The following is a 21239-nucleotide window of genomic DNA, read 5'->3' on the forward strand; positions in this document are numbered from 1 at the left end:
CATATACACTTTTAAAGTCATCAATATAATTGTCAAAAAATATATTATTATTTGTTTTAATGATTCCATGTATGTACTAGTGTTGTGAATGCAGCATATACCTATTAGGCAAAAAGCTTTGGAGTACCTAAATGAGATACTCAAGGGAAAGTGGCTTATAGTTTAGCCGATTTCAGGAAGCTGCCCAAATAGGAGATGCTGAGACCAAATTTGGTATTGGTTTGTCTTTCCTTCCAGCAGTAAGTGACAGTAATTGCATTCTTTAGTCACCCATTATCAAATCCCTTAACGATTATCTCAGTGCTATAGCTTTATATTTCTATATTTGAAGTCATGACTTGTGTCTCCAGAGCATAAAGTCAATGAGTTTATTTCATTCAGGCGTCTCATTAATAATGCGGAGGACAAGTTAATCCAAAGGGACGCATAAGCAAAGCCAAGAAACGCGCCGTATGCTTCTTTCATGTGCCTCGTGCGATCCTCCTCGCATGCACTCAGCTCAGTCATTACCGGGCGCCGTGCCTGCGCTCCCCCGCCCTTTCCAACTACGTCTCCACAATCGTAACTCTGAGCTAAGACGTCTGACTTCCCTCTGTCCAAACTGGTGCGCGAGAGCCCTCCCCTCCTCTCGCCGCACCGCCTTTTCCGTTTGCCACCCTCGCTTGGGCTTGACCCGACTGGTGACGTAGGAGAGATTCCGTGGTGCCCACTGCCGTGGGCGCGCGCTGCGCTCGTGTATAAATTGGGCCCGGGACCCATCATTCGGCACTCTCTCAGTCGCTCCGACTCGGGAACCAGAGCATCAGCGGAGATAGCAGGGAATCAGTCGCTAAACTCCTCAGGCTAACTCGCTCTCGGCTTTGGTTCGGAATGGAAGCATCAACTTTTACGCGGAGCCAACGCAGCTCCTTTGCGCACAACTTTAAGAGTAAGTTTCTGCTTCTTCTCTGTTCATCTTTATTTTGAATATGCTTTTGAAATGCTGAATTTCCTAAGTATTCTATTTCTAAGTAATGGAAATGAATGAATTTAAGATAATTTAAGGATTTAGAATATGATCAAACAGGCTTTCCAGTATGCTTGGTTTTATGCAGCATGATTAGAATATATATTTTGTGGTTGATGCTTAAAATGTGTTGCATGAATGCTTTAGTGCTTTGAATTATGACTTTTCAAACAAGTCTTAGCAAATGCATGCACATATTTAAAAGTTTAAAGTTACATTTGGAATGACATTTATATTCAAAGAGATGAAGAGAATAATATTCGGAGCGGCAGGCTGTAAAAATTGTGCTTAAAACCTGTCAGTAAAATTAAAGTTACAAAAATACAACTAACCCAAAGTTAAATAGCACTTTTTCCGACCACTTTAAAATGATTTACTAATGAACTGAAATTCCGAAAAGTTCTTAATGAGATAAATTATTGTCACAACGTAAATGGATGAAAACCAATGTATTGTCATAATGATGAAAACATATTAGTGCATTTGTAGAAATGTGTTAGGAGATTCGTGAATCTTTCAACATCAAATCATTTTATTATCATGAATTAATGTAAAGGATAAGATGAGACTTACAGACCAAGAAACTTGCTTTAGCTACTAAGACTTTGTGATGTGACGCGCTCTTCTCTTTCCATCAGGTGCACTCTTGCTCTGGTTGGTTGTCTGGCTGGTCGTGGTAAAACCTGTGCCTGCACAGAACTGCCCTCACCGGTGCGTGTGTTACCCGACCCCCATGACAGTGAGCTGCCAGGCGCAGAACTTCACTATTGTGCCCCATGGCATGCCCTACGAATCCCAGCGTGTCTTTCTGCAGAACAACCGCATCACTGAACTGAGAGTGGGGTCTTTTGCTTTTGGCACACAGGTAAGGAAGTGTATGTAGGCTCTATGTGTGCGGCAGAATAGAACATTTAATATTTACATTTGCGAATATACATTTGAGAGTATATCTATGAGATATTTACTAATTTTGTATTCCTTCTCAACACCTTCACCTCATCACCTCTCCCTCCCTCTACCTTTTCTTTTCCTTTCCTTTCCGTCCATCAATTCATCTCATACCAGGTTTTGTGGCTCTTCTCCAACAACATCACCTGGATTGAGGCCGGTGCATTCAGCGAGCTGCGCGATCTGGAGGAGCTCGATCTGGGCGACAACCCTCACCTGCACCGCCTTGAGGGTGGAGCTTTCCGCGGCCTGGAGAAGCTCCAGAGCCTCCACATGCACCGCTGCCGGCTGGCCGCCCTTCCCCATGACATCTTCCACAAGCTCTACAGCCTGCAGTTCCTCTACCTGCAGGAGAACCAGCTCCACTTCATCCAGGACGATCTCTTCGCTGACCTGATCAACCTCAGCCAGCTCTTCCTGCATGGCAACCGTATCCGCACTCTGTCCGAGAACGTGTTCCGTGGCCTGGTCAACCTCGACCGTCTGCTGCTGCACGACAACAGGGTCCGTCAGGTTAATCGCCGCGCTTTCCGCGACCTGGGCCGACTTACCATGCTCTTCCTCTTCAACAACTCCCTGGCAGAGCTGCCCGGTCAGGCCATGCGTGACATCACCTCCATTGAGTTCCTGCGGCTGAACAACAACCCCTGGGCCTGCGGCTGCGAGGCTCGTCCCCTGTGGGAGTTCTTCAGAGGCGCCCGTCTGTCCAGCTCAGAGGTTCTGTGCGCCTCCCCAGCTTCTCGTCGTGGAGAGGACCTGCGCTTCCTGAGGGAAATGGACTTCGCCCTGTGCCCTCTTCCTGACCCTGGCTCCCTCTCTGGCACCACCACCACCACCTTCAGCACCAAGACCCGCTGGTGGATCTCCAAGCACAAGCCCGTCAGCACTTCTAAGGGCATCTTTGAGAAGACCTCCGAGACCAAGGCGTACCCCTTCAAGTCGCAGCATCCCTCAATCACGTCTACATCCACAAAGTATGAGCTCGGGGAGGAAGAGGCTCTTCTTCCCAAGCTTGACCCAGAAGAGTATTGGGCCAACTATGGCAATGAAGATGCGGGCATCACCTCTCTGCGCTGCTTTGAGCTTGAGTGCCCTCCCGAATTCGACTCTCTGCCACCATCTTCCTCTACTTCTCGCTCCTCATCTTCTGTTTTCTTGCTACTTTCCATGTCTGTCTTGACTGTTTGCATCCATCTTCTTTTTGGCTGAATCTGTTTATCTCAAAAAGAACCCTCTTCCCCCTCATTTTTCTCCTCTCTGGAGGAGGGAAAACCCTGTTTGCTCAATTTAACTCTGCAATGCCTTGATTCCTGTTTACTATCAGCCTTACCTGTATCTCTGTTCTGTTCAGTTCGAGCCTCTAGTTCCTGGTATCTAGAGGGCACTAGACTGATTTAGGATACAGTGGGTAAGCAGGGAACGTTGGGCAGTACAGGCCCTTAATGGAAAGTAAAGAAAGCTGTTCAGAGGGCTTGGTTAGTTAAGCAGATACTCGGTCCTTCTGTTTTTTGAGGACAAGTGTATTCTAAGCCATCTCTGTCACAGTCAGTGCAGACAGAGGATAGAAATTTCCATCTTAGGTTTACATACAATATTTGTATGCTTTTAGATTTTTCAACCACTCTAAGTGCTTCTATGATAGTTGTAATTATAGCTTGTGATGTCACTATGACAGCCTCTTTCCAACAGCGCCACAGCTCCATTATTTCAGTAGTTAGTTGGTAACAATAGCATAATGAGCCAATCTTTTGATTCCCTTTGGAACACAGCGATCAAATGTTGTTATATTTCATCTATTATAACAGAAGGGTCTCAAAATCATTCAGGGCTCGAAAAGCACAAAAGGAACGGCGTGCAGCAGCGGAGCATGATAGACAAAGCACAATAGAGTGATGAGTTTGAAAGTGTTGCAATACAGCTATAATTTAAGATGCACAAAGAGAGCGAAAGCACGCGCAGGAGAGACAGAGAGCACGCACAAGAGAAGGCGAAAGAATTCATTACATCACCCACTAGCTATGACAGCAATTATCACTTGTGTAAATATGACATCTTGGCAGAGGGAGCTGTAAATAACGCTATGAAAGGCCTTATGCTTGTCACTGTTCTGAATGGCCAAGAATGTCACTGTGAGTAATGTCTGTGATATTATTTCTATGGTCAGTGCATGGAAAGATCAATCAATGGCGTGAGAGAGTGTGAATGTCCTTTTTTACTGTATGTCTTTCAAAATACTGTTGACATGTTGATTTATTACTGTAAAATACACTACCTACATTGTTCCAAGACTTCCCTTTGTTTATTCTTCTTTTCAAATTCAAATGAAACTGATTGTATCAGAATATTCCAGCAAATTCCATCCTTTCTCATTTAAAGAATCAATTTTAAATCAAACCAGTCAACAGCTTGCAGCTATAGTTAAAAAAAATAATGGGCATAATGCTAAAAACTAGGACCGAATCCAAGACAAGGCAATATAAGAAGGACACTGTGGAAAGACTTTCTTGAAATGAATTGGCTACTGTAGAAAAATGTGCTTACTGACAGATTGGTCGACATTCAGATTAATGTCTACCATTGGTCATAAACGTGTGAGGAGGGAAGGTGCAAATACCGACTGTCTAGGCTGCTCTTGGTGGGCTTTGCCTATTCCCTTTTCCTCCTCTTTCGAACTGCAATAAAGAATCAAATTGCTTTAGGGAAAACAAACAGAGAGGACAAGGAGAAGAGGAGAGAGAAAAGGAAAGGAGAGAAAGAGAAAAAGAAATGCACAGAAAGCAGGGGTGGATGTGGGCGGTAGAGGCAAAGAGATGGATGATAAAGGATGGACATGCTGATAAAGAGAAATGCAAATGCAATCTAAAGGTCCTTAATACAATAGGTAAATATCTACTGTTAATTTCAGCAATATCTTGTTTTTTGTTTACCCTGAGACGGTATTGAAACAAATAATACTGATCTTTTTGTCCCTTGGATGTTGCATGACACATTTATGTCTTATAATGTTTGTACGATGTGTGAATGTATATCTCAGCCGAATGGGTAAGGTCAAACTGCCTTAAGGTGCTCTTGAGTGACCATGTTTGTGAGGTTGCTCACAGATGACCAAAGCATTAGTTATACCTTTTTACCCAGAATGTATGCAACATGTGCAATGGAATGTTCAATATTTTCACTACAACACAAAGTGATGGACAGAAAGCATGACAAAAGAATAAATGCTTATCTGTGAATACGAAACATCTCTGGTGTGGGCGTACTTTCTTTAAATCTCCATCCAACGGCCATGACTCTACAGCAGAATCTCGCATGTGCCTTCTCTCCCTCGCATCTCTCAGTCTGACCTCCCTTGACACATACAGACAGACAAATAGACAGACACACACATACACACTCTCTACTCCTCACCACTTGTAAAGTTCTTTGAAGGCAACATCATTCACTATAACATGCAGTTACCATGCAACGCACTGGCCGCCATTAAGAGCTTCAATTCAGGGTTGCAGTGTATGCAAGAAGTGTGCGCGAGTAAACGCACCCCTGAAGCTGACTAAAAGATGATGTTATTGGAAAAGGTATTCACAAAGCACTCCAGCTGTGGTATTGAATGGTTATTGTTAATTCAGATTCAGAAAAGCTTTCTTTTTCTCTCTGTCTTTAGCAGATGGCTCTCACTGAAAGAGCAGCAAGATGCAGAGTTTGCTTCAGTCTCCCACCATGTGCAAAGGCAGGCTGTGCTTAACACAAACGTGTACGCATACATACATACACACACACACATACGTGTGAGACCCGGTGAGAGGCTCAAGTGCCTTTTCTCTCAATTCCACAGTAAATCTAGCATGAAAACTACTGCCAACAGGCTGTTTCATCCTCCATCCAATGCTCAATCTTCAGCCTGTTTGCGTTACAACTTGCACTGATTGGAGATTAAAGATATCAGTGTGATGTGAATCATGTTCATGTCAAAATTTTGTAGACTACAATTACTCTATTACTCAACTAATCAACCAACTGAGTAAACCGTGTATCGCCGATTATGATGCACGAGGCTATTTTCGGAATCAGGCCTTTGAATGGAAGACATCTGCATCTCGATGCCCCCATTGGATGGAGGACAGTTGCGCAAATAGTCCTTCATCATCCCACCCGCCATCTGCGTACCCACTGGCTGTCGGCCATGCTACTCAACAATGAGGCACAATGAGTTGGCTGGAAATCGAGGGGTGGCGACCACGTCAGTATCGCTGAATATTAGATGAAGACTGAGTCACTGAATCACATGAATGGGAGATATGTGTGAGGAAGAAAGAAATGGGAGGCAACGACTTGCTTTCTCTTTTTTATTTGTGTGTGCATGTGTGTGAGTGAATTTACCGGAAGTTGCTCATCACAGCAAGAGTTTGGAAGTGTTATGTAATCGCCCCCATGAAAAGAAATGTCAAATAAATACAGTTACTGGTACATATCGACACATACACATGGCGTGTTGGTGTGTTGTTCATTTAACATGTAAACTTTTGTGAGCTGAAATTGCATTTTCTCTCTATGAAACATGATTACAAAACATATAAGCACAAATTTCTAATTTCTAGCTGCTGCTGGGTTTAATTCGGTATAAATTAGCAATGATTTTAATATATTCCCACATCTCTGTCTAGCTTGCAGTTCAGCACGGCTCAAAGCTCTCGTTCTTTGTTACATATTCTGTTTTTTTTTCACACTCTCTCTTCTTTCGGTCTTTCCGCTTGGTTTGTCGTCATCAGCTCCTCTCTCACCCCTTCTCTCTCGTTTTCCAATTCACTCCCTTGGTTTCCTCACTTTCTCCAGCTCTTACTGACATGAGCATGTCGCCTTTTTCTTCCTATCACTCATCTTCCTTGACTCTCCCCTCTTTTCTCCCCTTTTTGGGCTTAATTATAGGTGTTCTGAGCCCAGTGCTGTAGAGTAATGAACCCAAGGATCGATTTGTGTTGGAGGCCCAGAATTTAATGATGTCCTCCGTAATGATTACCAGCATGGCTATCTGTTGCAGGAGGAAAATAAAAAGTGGAGGGGGTGCTTATTTGATGCGCCAACTCCCATTCATCCCATGAACACAGTGACAGGTTTTTTTTATCTCATATGTTTTGATGTGTTTTCAAAGTGTAAGGAGAGAGCTGTAAAACTCATATTGCTCTGCGTAAATGGAGGAAAGAGACAGTGGCTGACGTTAAAACTCCGTAAAAGGAACCAAAAGGGAGACGGAGAGAGAGAAAGACAGACTGCAAGAGACATCAGCAGGGCTGAAATAGTGTGTGAAACGGTGAATAAAATGCAGAGAGGAGTGAGAGGAGATGTGAGATATTTGAGTCACATTCTTGGCAGATTCCGGCACCACAGACATTTGGAGAGTTTATGAATTGCGTATGCAAAGTCGCACACTTGCGCGGGTGCACACATACACACTCATTTAGCCCTAATCACACATTCGCAGAGCGCTGCACTCTTCCCGCAGTGAGGCAGACGGTTTTCAAATGGAGTGCGTCATCGCTCTCATCAGTGGACCGTGGAGGGTTCACGTGCCTCCACTGTCTGAGTTGCAATCTTACACACATACCTGTAACTTAAACTTAACTGTTTGACGATACTGTTTATGTGTCAATTTAAAGCAAAGATCTTAATCCTAAACACTCCTATATTCACTGCACCCAGACTACTTAAAGCTGTCAGTTAGGGGGATAGTTTACCCCAAACTGAAAATTCTGTCATCATTTACTCACTCTAAATTTCTAAATTTGCTCCAAACCTATGAGTTTCTTTCTTTTGTTGAGTACAAAAGATATTTTGGAGAATGTTGGTTACCAAACAGTTGCTGGTAGGCATTGACTTCCATAGTCTTTTTTTTTTCTATACTGTGGAAGTCAATGGCTACCAGCAACTATTTAGTTACCAACATTCTTCAAAATATCTTGTTTTGTGTTCAAGACCTGACTGGTTGTGAAAAAAGCAAGTCATTCAGCAGCAGAGTATAGTTAAGCTTGGGTAGGTGTAAGAGTGGGCTTTAGGGACCAAGAAATTTGTTCTTTTCAGAAAACAATTTCTCATTTTACATGTGATATTTTGACTGTTTTCTCACCTACGACATGATAATAATTGTAAAAATACACTCTATTGCAGGGGTCACCAAACTTGGTCCTGCAGAGTTTAGATCCAACCCTAATCAAACACACCTGAACTAGGTAATAAAGGTCTTGTTAGGTATACTTGAAACTTCCAGGCAGGTGTGTTGAGGCCAGTTGGAGCTAAACTCTGCAGGACACCGGCCCTCTAGGGCCGAGTCTGGTGACCCCTGCTCTGTTGAAACAAGTAAAATTTAATTACAAGGAATAACTTTCTTGGTAATACAGGACTTTTAAAATTAACACTTTTCACACTAGTTTATTTAATTTGTTTAATTAGCAATATCAAGTAGTGAAATTAATGCATTGGAGAATTCTGTCATTTTTGTCAATGTGTCATTTTAACCACATCCCAAATTATGTATTGTGTTTAACTGATTTCAGTTGTGGAAATGATGGTGGTGGAAATTACATTTTGAATACTTTTGGAAGAAAATAACTGACTCCTTTGGTTTGACATGCTAGCATTTCATAGCTAGCATTTTATGTATTTCAAACACTTTCAATTAAATAACAGAGTTTGCACTTCTTGCATAATTTAACACAATTACAGGTTGATTGGAAATTACCTAAAATAACATATTCTCATACCTTGATATTTCAGTTTTTTTCAAGAATGGTCTGATACTGTTTCTGTTATTGTGTTCTGTTTTTGTTTTTTATTTTTTGCCAGCATGCTCTGACACTTTCGTCTCGTTGGCAACCAAGTACACCAACTATATAAAAAAAACTTTCGGTACCGAAACTGTCATAAAAGACACCAAATTTGAGAAAACACTCCCTTAGAATTTACAGTTGTTTGCCATCTTTTATTTTTCAACTCTTCCAGTCTGACCTCTCCATATCATGCATACTGCTTTGTGTATATTATCTATTAGACATTTATGCATATTCGGTTTCACTTTATTTTGAGATATTCTACATTAATATTAACAGATATTCTACTGACTATAAGTAACATTGCAAGTACATGTCTACTAACTCTGTATAGAGTGTTAGTAGAGTATTAATAGACTGGTAGGGTTAGAATAAGTTGAGATGTACTTGCAAAGTTTCTTATAGTCAGTAGAATATCTGTTGGGAGACCATCACATTAAAGAGTTAGCAGATGTTAAGCAGACAGTCTACTGAATGAATAAAATTAATTGACATGTAGGTGCAACGTTACTTAGTGTCAACAGAATGATCAAAAGGGACCATCAAAATAAAGTGTTACCGCATATTCAGACACAGGGTGTGAGTGGATGTGAGTCTTTTTTTGTGAATCCACTGAATTAATGCATTTGGTTTTATGCGTGTGAAATTTTGGTAACACTTTATAATACTGGTGCACAAATATGGATTAAATAATGCTTAACTAATGCACAGACAATCATGAGTTAATGTATAACTCATGATGAACTAAACCATTTATTAATGATTACTGCATCAGCAACTAATGAACATTCGATATGATTCAAAGATTAAACAATTGTTATTAGTTAAATGTGTCAATGTATTAATTACCTAATAACTTATTTTATTAACCAATGAAGTAAATTCATATGTTAGTTATCACATTGGGTCAAAGCCATGCCTTTAAACTTCCAGTTGTCTGCTTTAATTAATCATTAGCTAATGATTTGCAAAGGTATCATTATGTTATGACTTTACTTGTTGAGGCACTGAACTATTAACTAATTGTTAAGTAATATGTCATTGGGGTTATAGATTTTGAATTAGTTAGTTAGTCATGTGCCTCAACAAGTAAAGTCACACCATAATGCACACTCATCTCTAAGGGGTCGTTCATGCAGGAAGTTTTTATGCATTGCATTCAAAACAGCTAGATAGAGCAGAACGCACAGGAGACAGATCTCCAAACATCTCCAGATGTTGTTTGCTGAAATATTTTTAACTAGACATGACATCTCATAAACACATCACTTATGGCAGATGACGCTAAAAAATAAATATCCTAAAGGTCCTGACTAGTCACTGCACCAAATATATATTTCTTGCATTTTCAACCCTTTGTTGCACCCATGCCAACTTTTTTGAGACCTGTAGCAGGCGTCAAATTTCAAATGAGCTCATTTGAAATTGGCTCATGTGATTTGAAAGTCTTTTAGTTTTCATTTTATTCAAATTTAAAAAACGTCCCAACATTTTGTAGGATATCACAGACTGAATCAGACAAAGTTAAGATTCGAGCAGAACATCGAAACATGAGAAGCTGAGATTCCACAGAGAGGCCCCAAGAAAACGGGACAACGTCGTAAATCAGATTCCTAGCCCCAACTAGTCTGAAGCAAGCAAACTAACCAGCAAGCCTCTTTCACAGAACAACTTACAACCTTGAGACAAAAGAACACTTATTGATAATTCCAATTCAGGAAGGAGACCGTCAAATTTGGGGCAAGTAATCAAGACTGATGGTCAAAGAGATTGCCGTCACATGTAAACCTGTAATAGAAAATCACGAGCTACAGACTCTCTTGGGGAGGTCTTCCCCCATACAAGACAAAGACTGTCTGCTTCCATACGCATCGAAAATCATCTTAAATACATTTTCAATTTTTAATGAAACTAATCATTTCTATGCATAACTGCATATTATGTATGTAACCCACACATTTGACTATCCTTGTTTTAATCACTCATTGTGTATGTCTTGCTTTTAATAAGTATTGAATAGCTTAAGCCTTAAAGGGTAATATTCATGTTTGGTATGTATGAGTTTGAAAATTCTTGCTTTAAATGTTTCTTCCAATTAATTCTTTGTAAAATGTAACATATTCTGGTTATAGAAATCAAATTCAAAAGTATGCTTTGCAAGAGCTTGTAAAGTTCGGACAGGTGACTGACCATTTAACATGTTGCTTTATTGATGGGGTGGAGAAACAAAGCAATACAGCAAGGACAGTATCTAATTGGTCAAGACGTCCAGATGGGATGGTCTGAAAGCCGAGTTTAAAAACTCAGGACACCATCAAACTCTCTCTTAGTCACCCTTCTCCTCTTCTGCTCTATTTTGCCACTGCATTTTGACGCTGCTCTTTGAGCGTGCTCTGGCCCATGTACCAGCTGCTACCACAATGAGAAGAAAACCACCTAGTCTTGTTACATCCTTTTATTCTTATTCTTTTACTTTAGTTTCTTTTCTTTCTGTGGAGTTCCGTGTTCTAATGTAAGTTTACTGCAAAGTCCAGCTCCGACTGCACTTGCTTCAAACTTCAACCAGACCAACTCCGCATCCTCAGCCAACGCCCAAGATGTCACTTCAAAGACTACTGAACTCTCAACCAATCAGACACTTCGGGGATTGTGATTGATGGTTGTTCAGGTCTATGCAATTGAACATATTGCTGTAAACTTGGGATTTCACATTTTCATTCTCTTAAACTCATCCTTTCCTTACTTTCTCTCTTTCTGCAACGTGTGAATGTGTGAATGCTTGTGTTCATGTGTTAGATTAGTTTATGTCTTCGGTTTATATAAATAAAATCTTATTTATATTGAAAAGAGAAGTATCTTGTGTATATATATATTAGGGCTGTCAATCGATTAATTTTTATTTTATTTTTAATCGCGATTAATCGCATGATTGTCATGAGTTATTGCAACTTAATCGCACATTTTTATTAGTTCTAAATGTACCTTTAAATTAAAACTTTTCAAGTTTTTAATACTCTAATCAACATGGGCATTGACAAATATGGATGCTTTATGCAAATGTATGTTTATTATTATTGAAACCATAGTCAACACAGAGCATGAAGACTAGACATGTTTCAAAGGTCATAGATGTTTTTCAAAGAACTTGTTCATGTCTATTAGACACATGAAAAAAGAAATGCAGGTTCCCATTTATACTTCTCTTTCTTTGCACTGAGCAGTTTACTTACACAAACCTGTTTACATTTTTGCATGTCAGGGCTCTTCTTCTTAACATGCAAAATGTACATTTATTATTTATTATTATTATTTATGATTACATTTGTTTCCCTCTCTGTGCCACATACTGTATTTTGATGCAGCTAAATTCTCAATAAAACAGCTTTCATTGATATATTTTACTGTTTCTGTTGTCAGACAACGGAATGAATATGAAATAGTGACTGAAACGCGACCCATTAAGACTACATAACCAGCTCGCCCAAAATCTTAATCTGCACAAAAATCCTGATAATCGAGCCGAGAGAGAGAGAGGTGTGCACGCACTGGCAGAGCAAGACCTCGCGCTCGCGCGGCAGTACCAGCAATTCTCAGAAACTAAATAAGGTTTGGGCGCTTTTTTGAAGGGAAAAAAAGTCTGGAGGGGTCTGCAATGTTGCTAAGTTGGCAACACTGTGCATCTCCATTTCTCCAACTACAGGTTAGGCCACGGGTCAAACAGAAAATATGCGCTGCGTTAATCGCGCGTTAATAAAATTAGTGCCGTTAAAATGAATTTGCCTTAACTTTGAGAGCACTAATATTAATATACATATTAATATACATACATCCGGAAATGTTGGGATGTTTTTTAAATTTGAATAAAATGAAAACTAAAAGACTTTCAAATCACATAAGCCAATATTTTATTCACAATAGTACATAGAGAACATAACAAATGTTTAAATGGAGAAATTTTACACTTTTATCCACTAAATGAGCTCATTTCAAATTTGATGCCTGCTACAGGTCTCAGAAAAGTTGGCATGGGGGCAACAAAGGGCTGAAATGCAAGACATTTTGAAAAGATTCAGCTGGGAGAACATCTAGCAACTAATTAAGTTAACTGACATCAGGTCTGCAACATGATTAGGTATAAAAGGGATGTCTTAGAGAGGCAGAGTCTCTCAGAAGTAAAGCTGGGCAGAGGCTCTCCAATCTGTGAAAGAGTGCATAAAAAGATTGTGGAATACTTTAAAAACAACGTTCCTCAACGTCAGATTGCAAAGGCTTTGCAAATCTCATCATCTACAGTGAATAACATCATCAAGATTCAAAGAAACTGGAGAAATCTCTGTGCGTAAGGGACACGGCCGAAGACCTTTGTTGGATGCTCATGGTCTTCGGGCCCTCAGACGACACTGCATCACTCATCGGCATGATTCTGTCATTGACATTACTAAATGGGCCCAGGAATACTTCCAGAAACCACTGTCAGTAAACATAATCCGCCGTGCCATCTACAGATGCCAACTAAAGCTCTATCATGCAAAAAGGAAGCCATATGTAAACATGGTCCAGAAGCACCGACGTGTCCTGTGGGCCAAGGTTCATTTAAAATGGACTGTTTCAAAGTGGAAAAGTGTCCTATGGTCAGATGAGTCCAAATTTGACATTCTTGTTGGAAATCACGGACTCCGTGTCCTCCAGGCTAAAGAGGAGGGAAAACTTCCAGCATGTAATCAGCGTTCAGTTCAAAAGCCAGCATCTCTGATGGTATGGGGGTGCCTAAGTGTATACGGCATGGGCAGCTTGCATGTTTTGGAAGGCACTATGAATGCTGAAAGGTATATAAAGGTTTTAAAGCAACATATGCTCCCCTCCAGACGATGTCTATTTCAGCAGGACAATGCAAAACCACATACTGCAGCTATTACAACAGCATGGCTTCCTAGTAGAAGAGTTCGGGTGCTGAATAGGCCTGCCTGCAGTCCAGATCTTTCACCTACAGAGAACATTTGGCGCATCATTAAACGAAAAATACGTCAAAGATGACCACGAACTCTTCAGCAGCTGGAATCCTATATCAGGCAAGAATGGGACCAAATTCCAACACCAAAACTCCAGAAACTCATAACCTCGATGCCCAGACGTCGTCAAACTGTTTTGAAAAGAAGAGGAGATGCTACACCATGGTAAAGATGCCCCCGTTCCAACTATTTTGAGACCTGTAGCAGGCATCAAATTTGAAATGAGCTCATTTTTGTAAAATTTCTCTGTTTAAACATTTGTTATGTTATCTATTTGCTATTGTGAATAAAATATTGGCTCACGTGATTTGAAAGTACTTTAGTTTTCATTTTATTCAAATTTAAAAAACGGGTTGTAAGTTGTAACCTACAAAATCTTAATGAAAAAAAAAACAGTTAATGTTCATGTGATTTGTCAACTACCTATTTGCTTCCTCACTGTCTGCCACTGGAAAAGTACCCTTAAGTCCATGAGGCTGGATAATTTGCATATACCAGTCTGAGCCTGACTTCTAAAATTATAAATAGTGGTTTCTGAAAATTGACAGTGATTCTAACAGTTTAGTGCTGTTTTTCTTCTAGTGACATTTTTGTCGCACACTATCAGTTGAGTCTTGTGAAGATATAAGCCTTGTGAGGACTATTTCAGTTTTGCTTCATGTTGACCTACACTACACTATTAATACATTTTTGCCAGACAGTTGGTGACGACACAGATGAACAAATTAAGCGTCATCCCTTTTTTCCTTCTCCTGGCAATCCTTTGATTCTACATCCAGCATATGAATACTATGAATATCTGCCCAGCTTTTCTTCATTCTCATTGTTCCTTGAATGGTGAAACTATAGTGACAGACGTATTTTGCACTTTTGGGCTATGTCCAAAGTTTGGGGCATTTTACAACATTCAATATCATATGCATGATTATCATATGCACGGTGACGAGTCTGCTTACAGACAGGAGGTTAAGGAGCTGGCTGTATGGTGCAGTCTTAACAACCTGGAGCTTAACACGCTCAAAACTGTGGAGATGATCGTGGACTCGTGAAAACCCTGCTCTCCCCCCACTCACCTGCTCTCCCCCCACTCACCATCATGAACAGCACTGTGACTGCAGTGGAGTCATTCAGATTCCTGGGCACCACAATTTCTCAGGACCTGAAGTGGGACAATCACATTGACTCTATTGTCAAAAAGGCTCAACAGAGGTTGTACTTCCTTCGCCAGCTGAGGAAGTTCAATCTGCCACAGGAGCTGCTGAAACAATTCTACTCTGCCATCATTGAATCCATCCTCTGCACTTTAATAACTGTCTGGTTCAGCTCAGCTACCAAATCTGAGCACACTAGACTACAGAGGGTAGTCCGGACTGCTGAGCGAATCATTGGTACAACCCTTCCCACTCTCCAAGAACTGTACTCATCCAGAGTGAGCAAAAGGGCTGGTAAAATCACTCTGGACCCCTCACATCCAGCACACTCCCTGTTTGAACTGTTACCGACTGGTCGACGCTACAGAGCTCTGAGCACCAGAACGACCAGACACAGGAACAGTTTCTTCCCTCAGGCAATCCATCTCATGAACACTCAACAATAAACGTGGAACACACAACTATTATACATAATTTTTTCACCACACTTATTTATTTTTTCTCATTTCAAATTTGCACATATCAGACCTGTACATACATAATTGTCTATATTATTTATTGTGTTTTGTACATTGCCTATTTAGATATTTGTATATTATTCTTTTATTATCTGTGTCCTGTCCTGTTGCTGTCTCTCTGTTGCACTGTGGAGCTTCTGTCACTAAAACAAATTCCTTGTATGTGTAAACATACTTGGCCAATAAAGCTCATTCTGATTCTGATTAAAAACCTATGTCACTGGCTTACATCACAGTCAACAGTTGCAGACAGAAGCTAGACATCTGTCTCCTGTACTTGACATAATAAATGTATCACTGTCCTCCTCGTTACACGATGCTGATTCCGGATGGTAGGAAGACGAGGGATGCAGAATAATCAGGTTCTTTAATGGAGTGAACGTATTAAAAACAGAATAAACAGCGTAAACATAACTTTAAGACACGACGAAGAGGATTACTGAACTCAAGGCTTATAAAGAACACAAATTAATGAGGAAACAAGATAATTAATACAAGACAGGTGAGTGGAATAAATAATGATTAACTAATGACAGGAAACCGACCAAATAAGGACACACAGAAACTAAAGAGAAACCAAACCGTGACACTCCTCTTCATCTGAATTTTAGCCTGTAATGCTGTTTGCGTCTTTACAATTATTAGAATATTTATTAAGGAAGTTTCATTACATTAAAAGCGCTTTGTATTGTTTAAAATTAATTTTATGTTCTGAGATATACCAATAGATTTGCAAATATGAATAAGTTGTTACAAGTGGGCAAACAATCTATACTTTTTATTTGTGCTGTGATGTTTATTAAATCTAGCACTGTTGTAACTGTTTATGTGTCCTTAAATGATAAATTCTACTGTCATATTTCATACAAATTTCTAAGGCCTCTAAATTATTAATATGTTTAGCTGAAAAACTTGCTGTACACAGTCTTCTATATTTTTTCTGTTGTCTGATTGATAGTTTATACTGTTTTAATCAAGTTAAAGGCCTTTTAGTATAATTCTAAAAATGTTCACCTTCAGGTTGTGGTACACGTCTTTTTGCTGTGAAATCTTTATTGATTTTTATGAAGTAAATGCAAGAATAAATGTTATATTTTTAGTAATATTCCAAAATAAGCACTCACTGGACTTAAGTAACTTGGGTTTACTTGATTATCCACACATAATTTGCTAGAATTTAAAATGTTAAAATGTGAGTATCAAATATGATAAATCAGACTTTTGAGAAATGTTTAATTACACAGCCCTCAATCATCACTCTGCTGAATTGCATTAAATGTTTTGCCCTCACAATAAAAACTGCAGAGCTTTGGTCACAAAACTAAGCATTTAAATATAATTTTACTAAGATATATATTGTGACAAGTAATATTTATATGCATTTTATGAAAGTACTCTGCTATACTGTTATGAACATCTTATCTTTTGGCCATATTAATATCAGAAAATTGCCCAGTTGCTCATTTTACTTTACATAAAAGCATGATGTATCACATATTATACTCAATAAAGGTTTTATCTAGATGTTCAATAAACTGTTCCATTTCCAAAAAATAGATTTTTTTCAGAATGCTGTTATATGTCAGGCTTTAATAATGTTTTTAAAGCTTTGATTAAAGCTTAAAGCTATGTAATCAATCATATGTCTATGACCATATTGATGTTTCCTTCCTGCGTTCCTTATCAAGTCTTTTTCAATTTTCAGTCCCTCATCTTCCACTTCACGCACACTGTCTTTCTCTGCATCATCTTGTCTACGTCCTCCCTGCTGCTGTTTTCGTCATCCTGTTCTCTTTTGTTTAAACTCCTGCCTCTTCTCCTTCTCCACCCATCTCTCCTCTTCAAACTCTTTGGCTCTTTGTTCTACTTCCCCCCCCGGCCTATTTTAGCTTGTGCTTGTCTAGGCAGTGCGTAGAAGGATCTCAGTGAGTTAAAAATAACCCAGGACAGATGCAGAGTTGTGCCCTGGGACCCTCACGGATCCCCTATCATCCCTCTCAAGATGGCCGACAATAATGTGTCATCCGCTGCCTCTCTCCATTCATCTGCCTAGCAGCCTGTGCACTATTAAAGAATCAACTCTCTTCTTCCTACACAGATACAGACAGACAGACAGATAGATATACCCATATTACCACCCATATCAGATAACTGTGGTTTGATGAGAGTTCTTTGAGGCAGGAGATGAAGGCATCTGGAATGTACTGTGTTTTACTATAAATACTTTTGCTTCACCGTCTGATCCTGATAATCATTTGTAGTGTTTCATGGGCTTCCGATGCCCTCAAGAGGGGAAAGTTTGCAACAGACTCATCCAATGACCCAGATTTTCCTCTGCTGTCTTGGTTTTTAGTAATTTCGGAAATCTCTTGTTTAGGTTTATGGGAATGCATTGTCTGTTTATAATCCCTCTTTTCATATCATAACCTAGAATTGTGTAGCATGTTCACTAAAAAGATTTAAAACAACAACGACTACAAATAAAGACAGTGAAAGTCTGAAGGCATAAAAGTTTTGCTTGATGTGTAAATGCTCCAGGATATTTATACAGATCAACATTTCCGGTGATGGTTATATTAATAAAAGCATATTTTATTTTTCCAAATGAATAGCATATTTCTTTTCTTTTTTGTTTGTTTTATTAGATACTATAAATATTGGGCTTTCTTTTGCCCACAAGTCTGATACACCTTGCCACAGAAGAATACTAATAATAATACACATTCATGCCACAAGGGGGCAGCATTGTACAAATATAATAAAAGTATTCCTACAGTTTTATAAGAAATATTTAAACGCTATTAAACGCATAAGAAAGATATGTTCAGATCTAATCTTGTAGTGTAAATTCAAGGAACAGAACAGAAACACTAGGTTCAGCTTTATGTTTATAGCAAATACATTGAATTTGGAAATCAATTATTAGGCTGTGCATTCAAGGTTACAAACTATCAGTGAACACTGCATGACATGGCTTGTTACGCAAGAAGCAAACAATTAACACAAACATGAAAATAAAAAGCATTATTCAGATTAGAATATTTTTGTATAAATACAGTAGAAACATTACCCTTTACCTTTAGGCTTTGGATAAATACACTAACATAATTTTAAAGGACAAAGAAATACTTAAGTAAAAAGTAATTATATAAAAATGCTATGATTATTTACTCACTCATGCGGTTCCTACCAAGCATGATGTTGTTTTGTCTGTGGAACACAAAGGGAGAAATTCCCTTTGTGAAAAAAACAAAAACACATAAAAGTGCTCCATATGATTTGTAAAATATATTTAAAGTCATCCAACAATAGCTTTGCATGTAGAACAGACTGAACTGAAAATGATTCCCATCTACTCCAAAATTCTAATTTTATTCTTCATTCTGCATTTACTGTGTCTAAGAACAGTGTTGGGTAAGTTACTTCCAAAATGTAATACATTATATATTACTAGTTACTGTCATTTGAAAGTAATTAGCTGCTTTACAATATTACTCTCCGTATTGTAATGTTACACTACTTTTGTGTTAGCTACTTTCACCAAAATAACCACAGAAATATGACTAAGCATTCTGAAATGCTAATATGCAGTTTATTACAGCTCATTATACATCCAGTGAAGGGCGATGTGGTACAGCATAATGCCTGTGTAGGCCCCCCAAGCCTACTAACAACATAATGTAATAGGCGCAGTGAAGCCTCATGGCACAATACAATATTGAGTAACATTCACTGTTAGAATCACAAGTAAACAAAAAAAAGAAAAAAAAGTAGACAAACAATCAAAGTCTGGTCAGTTATGGTAGTGTCACGGTGCACACACGAGGAGGACACAGGAACAAGCAGACGAGGATGTAAACTCAAAATACAATCTTTAATGACGACATCAAGGCAGGGCAAGACAAGGCAAGGCTGACACAAACAGGAACACCGGGGAGTAACGAGTAGACCAGACGAAATCAAACTGAACAGACAGGACTATAAATACACAGGATAATCATAGATAACGAGACAAACACAGCTGGACAAGAATCAACTAATGATCATATTAAACAAGGACAGGAAACAAGCCAAATATGGAAACATGAGGTAGGAACAATGACACACACGACAGAGAACGGACAGGTAGAGATACCAAACTCAATTTATGCACCCTATAGCCTAATGGCAGGACGCACAACCTCTATTTCTTTTATTTTCTTTAAATTCAAGTTCATAGCACAAACCTGGCATGCATTGATTGGAGGCAACCACTGCATTTTAATCATGATCCAAATAAAGATGCAGTATATATTTAAATTAGATTGCATAATTTAGAAATTTGAAGCAAAGACAGAATGGTCTGACCTTAGTTTTGTAAAATTACGCTACATTAAACATACCTGTCCTGAACGAAACAGAGAACACAAATTCACTTTCTGCAAGCAGGTGGCGCTTATGAACAGCAGCAATACAGCCTTTCCTGACTGCTGGAATTCTACTGCAGTTTAATATGCATTATACAGAGGCAAGATGAAAACAAAATCTAAACTTTTCTAAAGACAGTCAGTTTCCCTCAGAGATACATTCATATTCATAACCAACAAGAATCGTCACATATTTTTTATCGATTTTCAACCGGCTCGGGTGCATTAAATCCCTAATATGAATCATAGCAATGTTAGCTTACCTTGCCATCGCTGGTGTGTTGACGGGGATTTTGCTGGCAAGCTTTCTAAAAGCCAGCGATTCTACTGCTGACAGAGGATTCATGTTTTCCACAACATAGGCTAATCACCCACAAGTCTCTTCACTTCTCAGGGTTTAAGTAGCATGGCAGACCGAGAGAAATTCCCGCGCTCTCATCCGCCACATTCTTTTCTTCTCCGACACGGTGTCGCACGTATTCCAGCAACAGCAAACAGACATAATATTTTACCCGCGGAATTTTCTCTCTGGTGCTGCAGGAATGTCTTGTAGTGTTTGTAAATTCTTAAAATGAAATAATAAAAAAAAGTTGTTGTAATGCGTTACTGAGACTGTAACGGGTATAATATTGCACTATTAGATGATTTGCCTCTTGTTTTTATTTGTTTTTTTGTTCGTTTGTTTGTTTTTGTATATTATTACCAAACTTTTAATAGTAATGCCTTACAGCAAAAAGTAATACATTACTGTAAGTGTGTTACTTTTGTAAAGTGTTACAGTTACTCCCAACACAACACAATGAACATGAAACTTCAGAAGACTTGCAGTATGGGTGCACATACAGTATGGGCCTACAAAGCCATATGACTTTTATGATTTTGTGCTTTTTGAAGTTTTGTTTTTCAAATATCAAACATTCTTGAAAAAGCTCAATTTAAGCCTTCAAATGACAATTATGTTGTATGGAGACAGTAAAAATGCACAAATATACACATCATGAGATGAGAAAATAAGCAAACTCCTTTTATATAAAACTAAAACAATGTGATCTTTTGTTAAACTTATGTAAACTTTTGAACATTTTGGGCCTAAATCCCTTGTTTTTATTGTTGTGATTATATTTTTTATGATTATTTTACTTTTTATGTAAAGCACTTTGAATTACCATTGGGTATGAAATGTGATAAATAAACTTGCCTTGCCCAAATGTAATTTTTAGACATATTTTAAACATGAGACACAAAAGAGTACTTTATAAAAATTGAGCATTACACTGTGAATTATTGTTATTTTTTTAAAAGTTGTAAATAAAGATGGAGTATGTTTTGCAAGAAAATAGTATTTTAGTTTTTCTACATAAAACTTTCACATTTATTTCAATG

The 21239-nt window shown here is 38.8% G+C and overlaps 1 protein-coding gene across 1 annotated transcript; it reads left to right on the plus strand.

Moving 5' to 3' along the window:
• Positions 1 to 670: 670 nt before the first annotated feature.
• LOC306872040 (reticulon-4 receptor-like 2) lies at positions 671 to 5191 on the plus strand. The gene is made up of 3 exons (XM_079420377.1): positions 671 to 928; positions 1645 to 1871; positions 2072 to 5191. The coding sequence occupies exons 1-3, from the start codon at positions 871 to 873 to the stop codon at positions 3161 to 3163; spliced, it is 1377 nt and encodes a 458-aa protein (XP_079276503.1). The 5' UTR covers positions 671 to 870; the 3' UTR covers positions 3164 to 5191.
• Positions 5192 to 21239: the final 16048 nt, after the last annotated feature.

This window comes from Barbus barbus (assembly GCF_936440315.1).
Source record: "Barbus barbus genome assembly, chromosome: 7".
Classification (NCBI taxonomy): domain Eukaryota; kingdom Metazoa; phylum Chordata; class Actinopteri; order Cypriniformes; family Cyprinidae; genus Barbus; species Barbus barbus.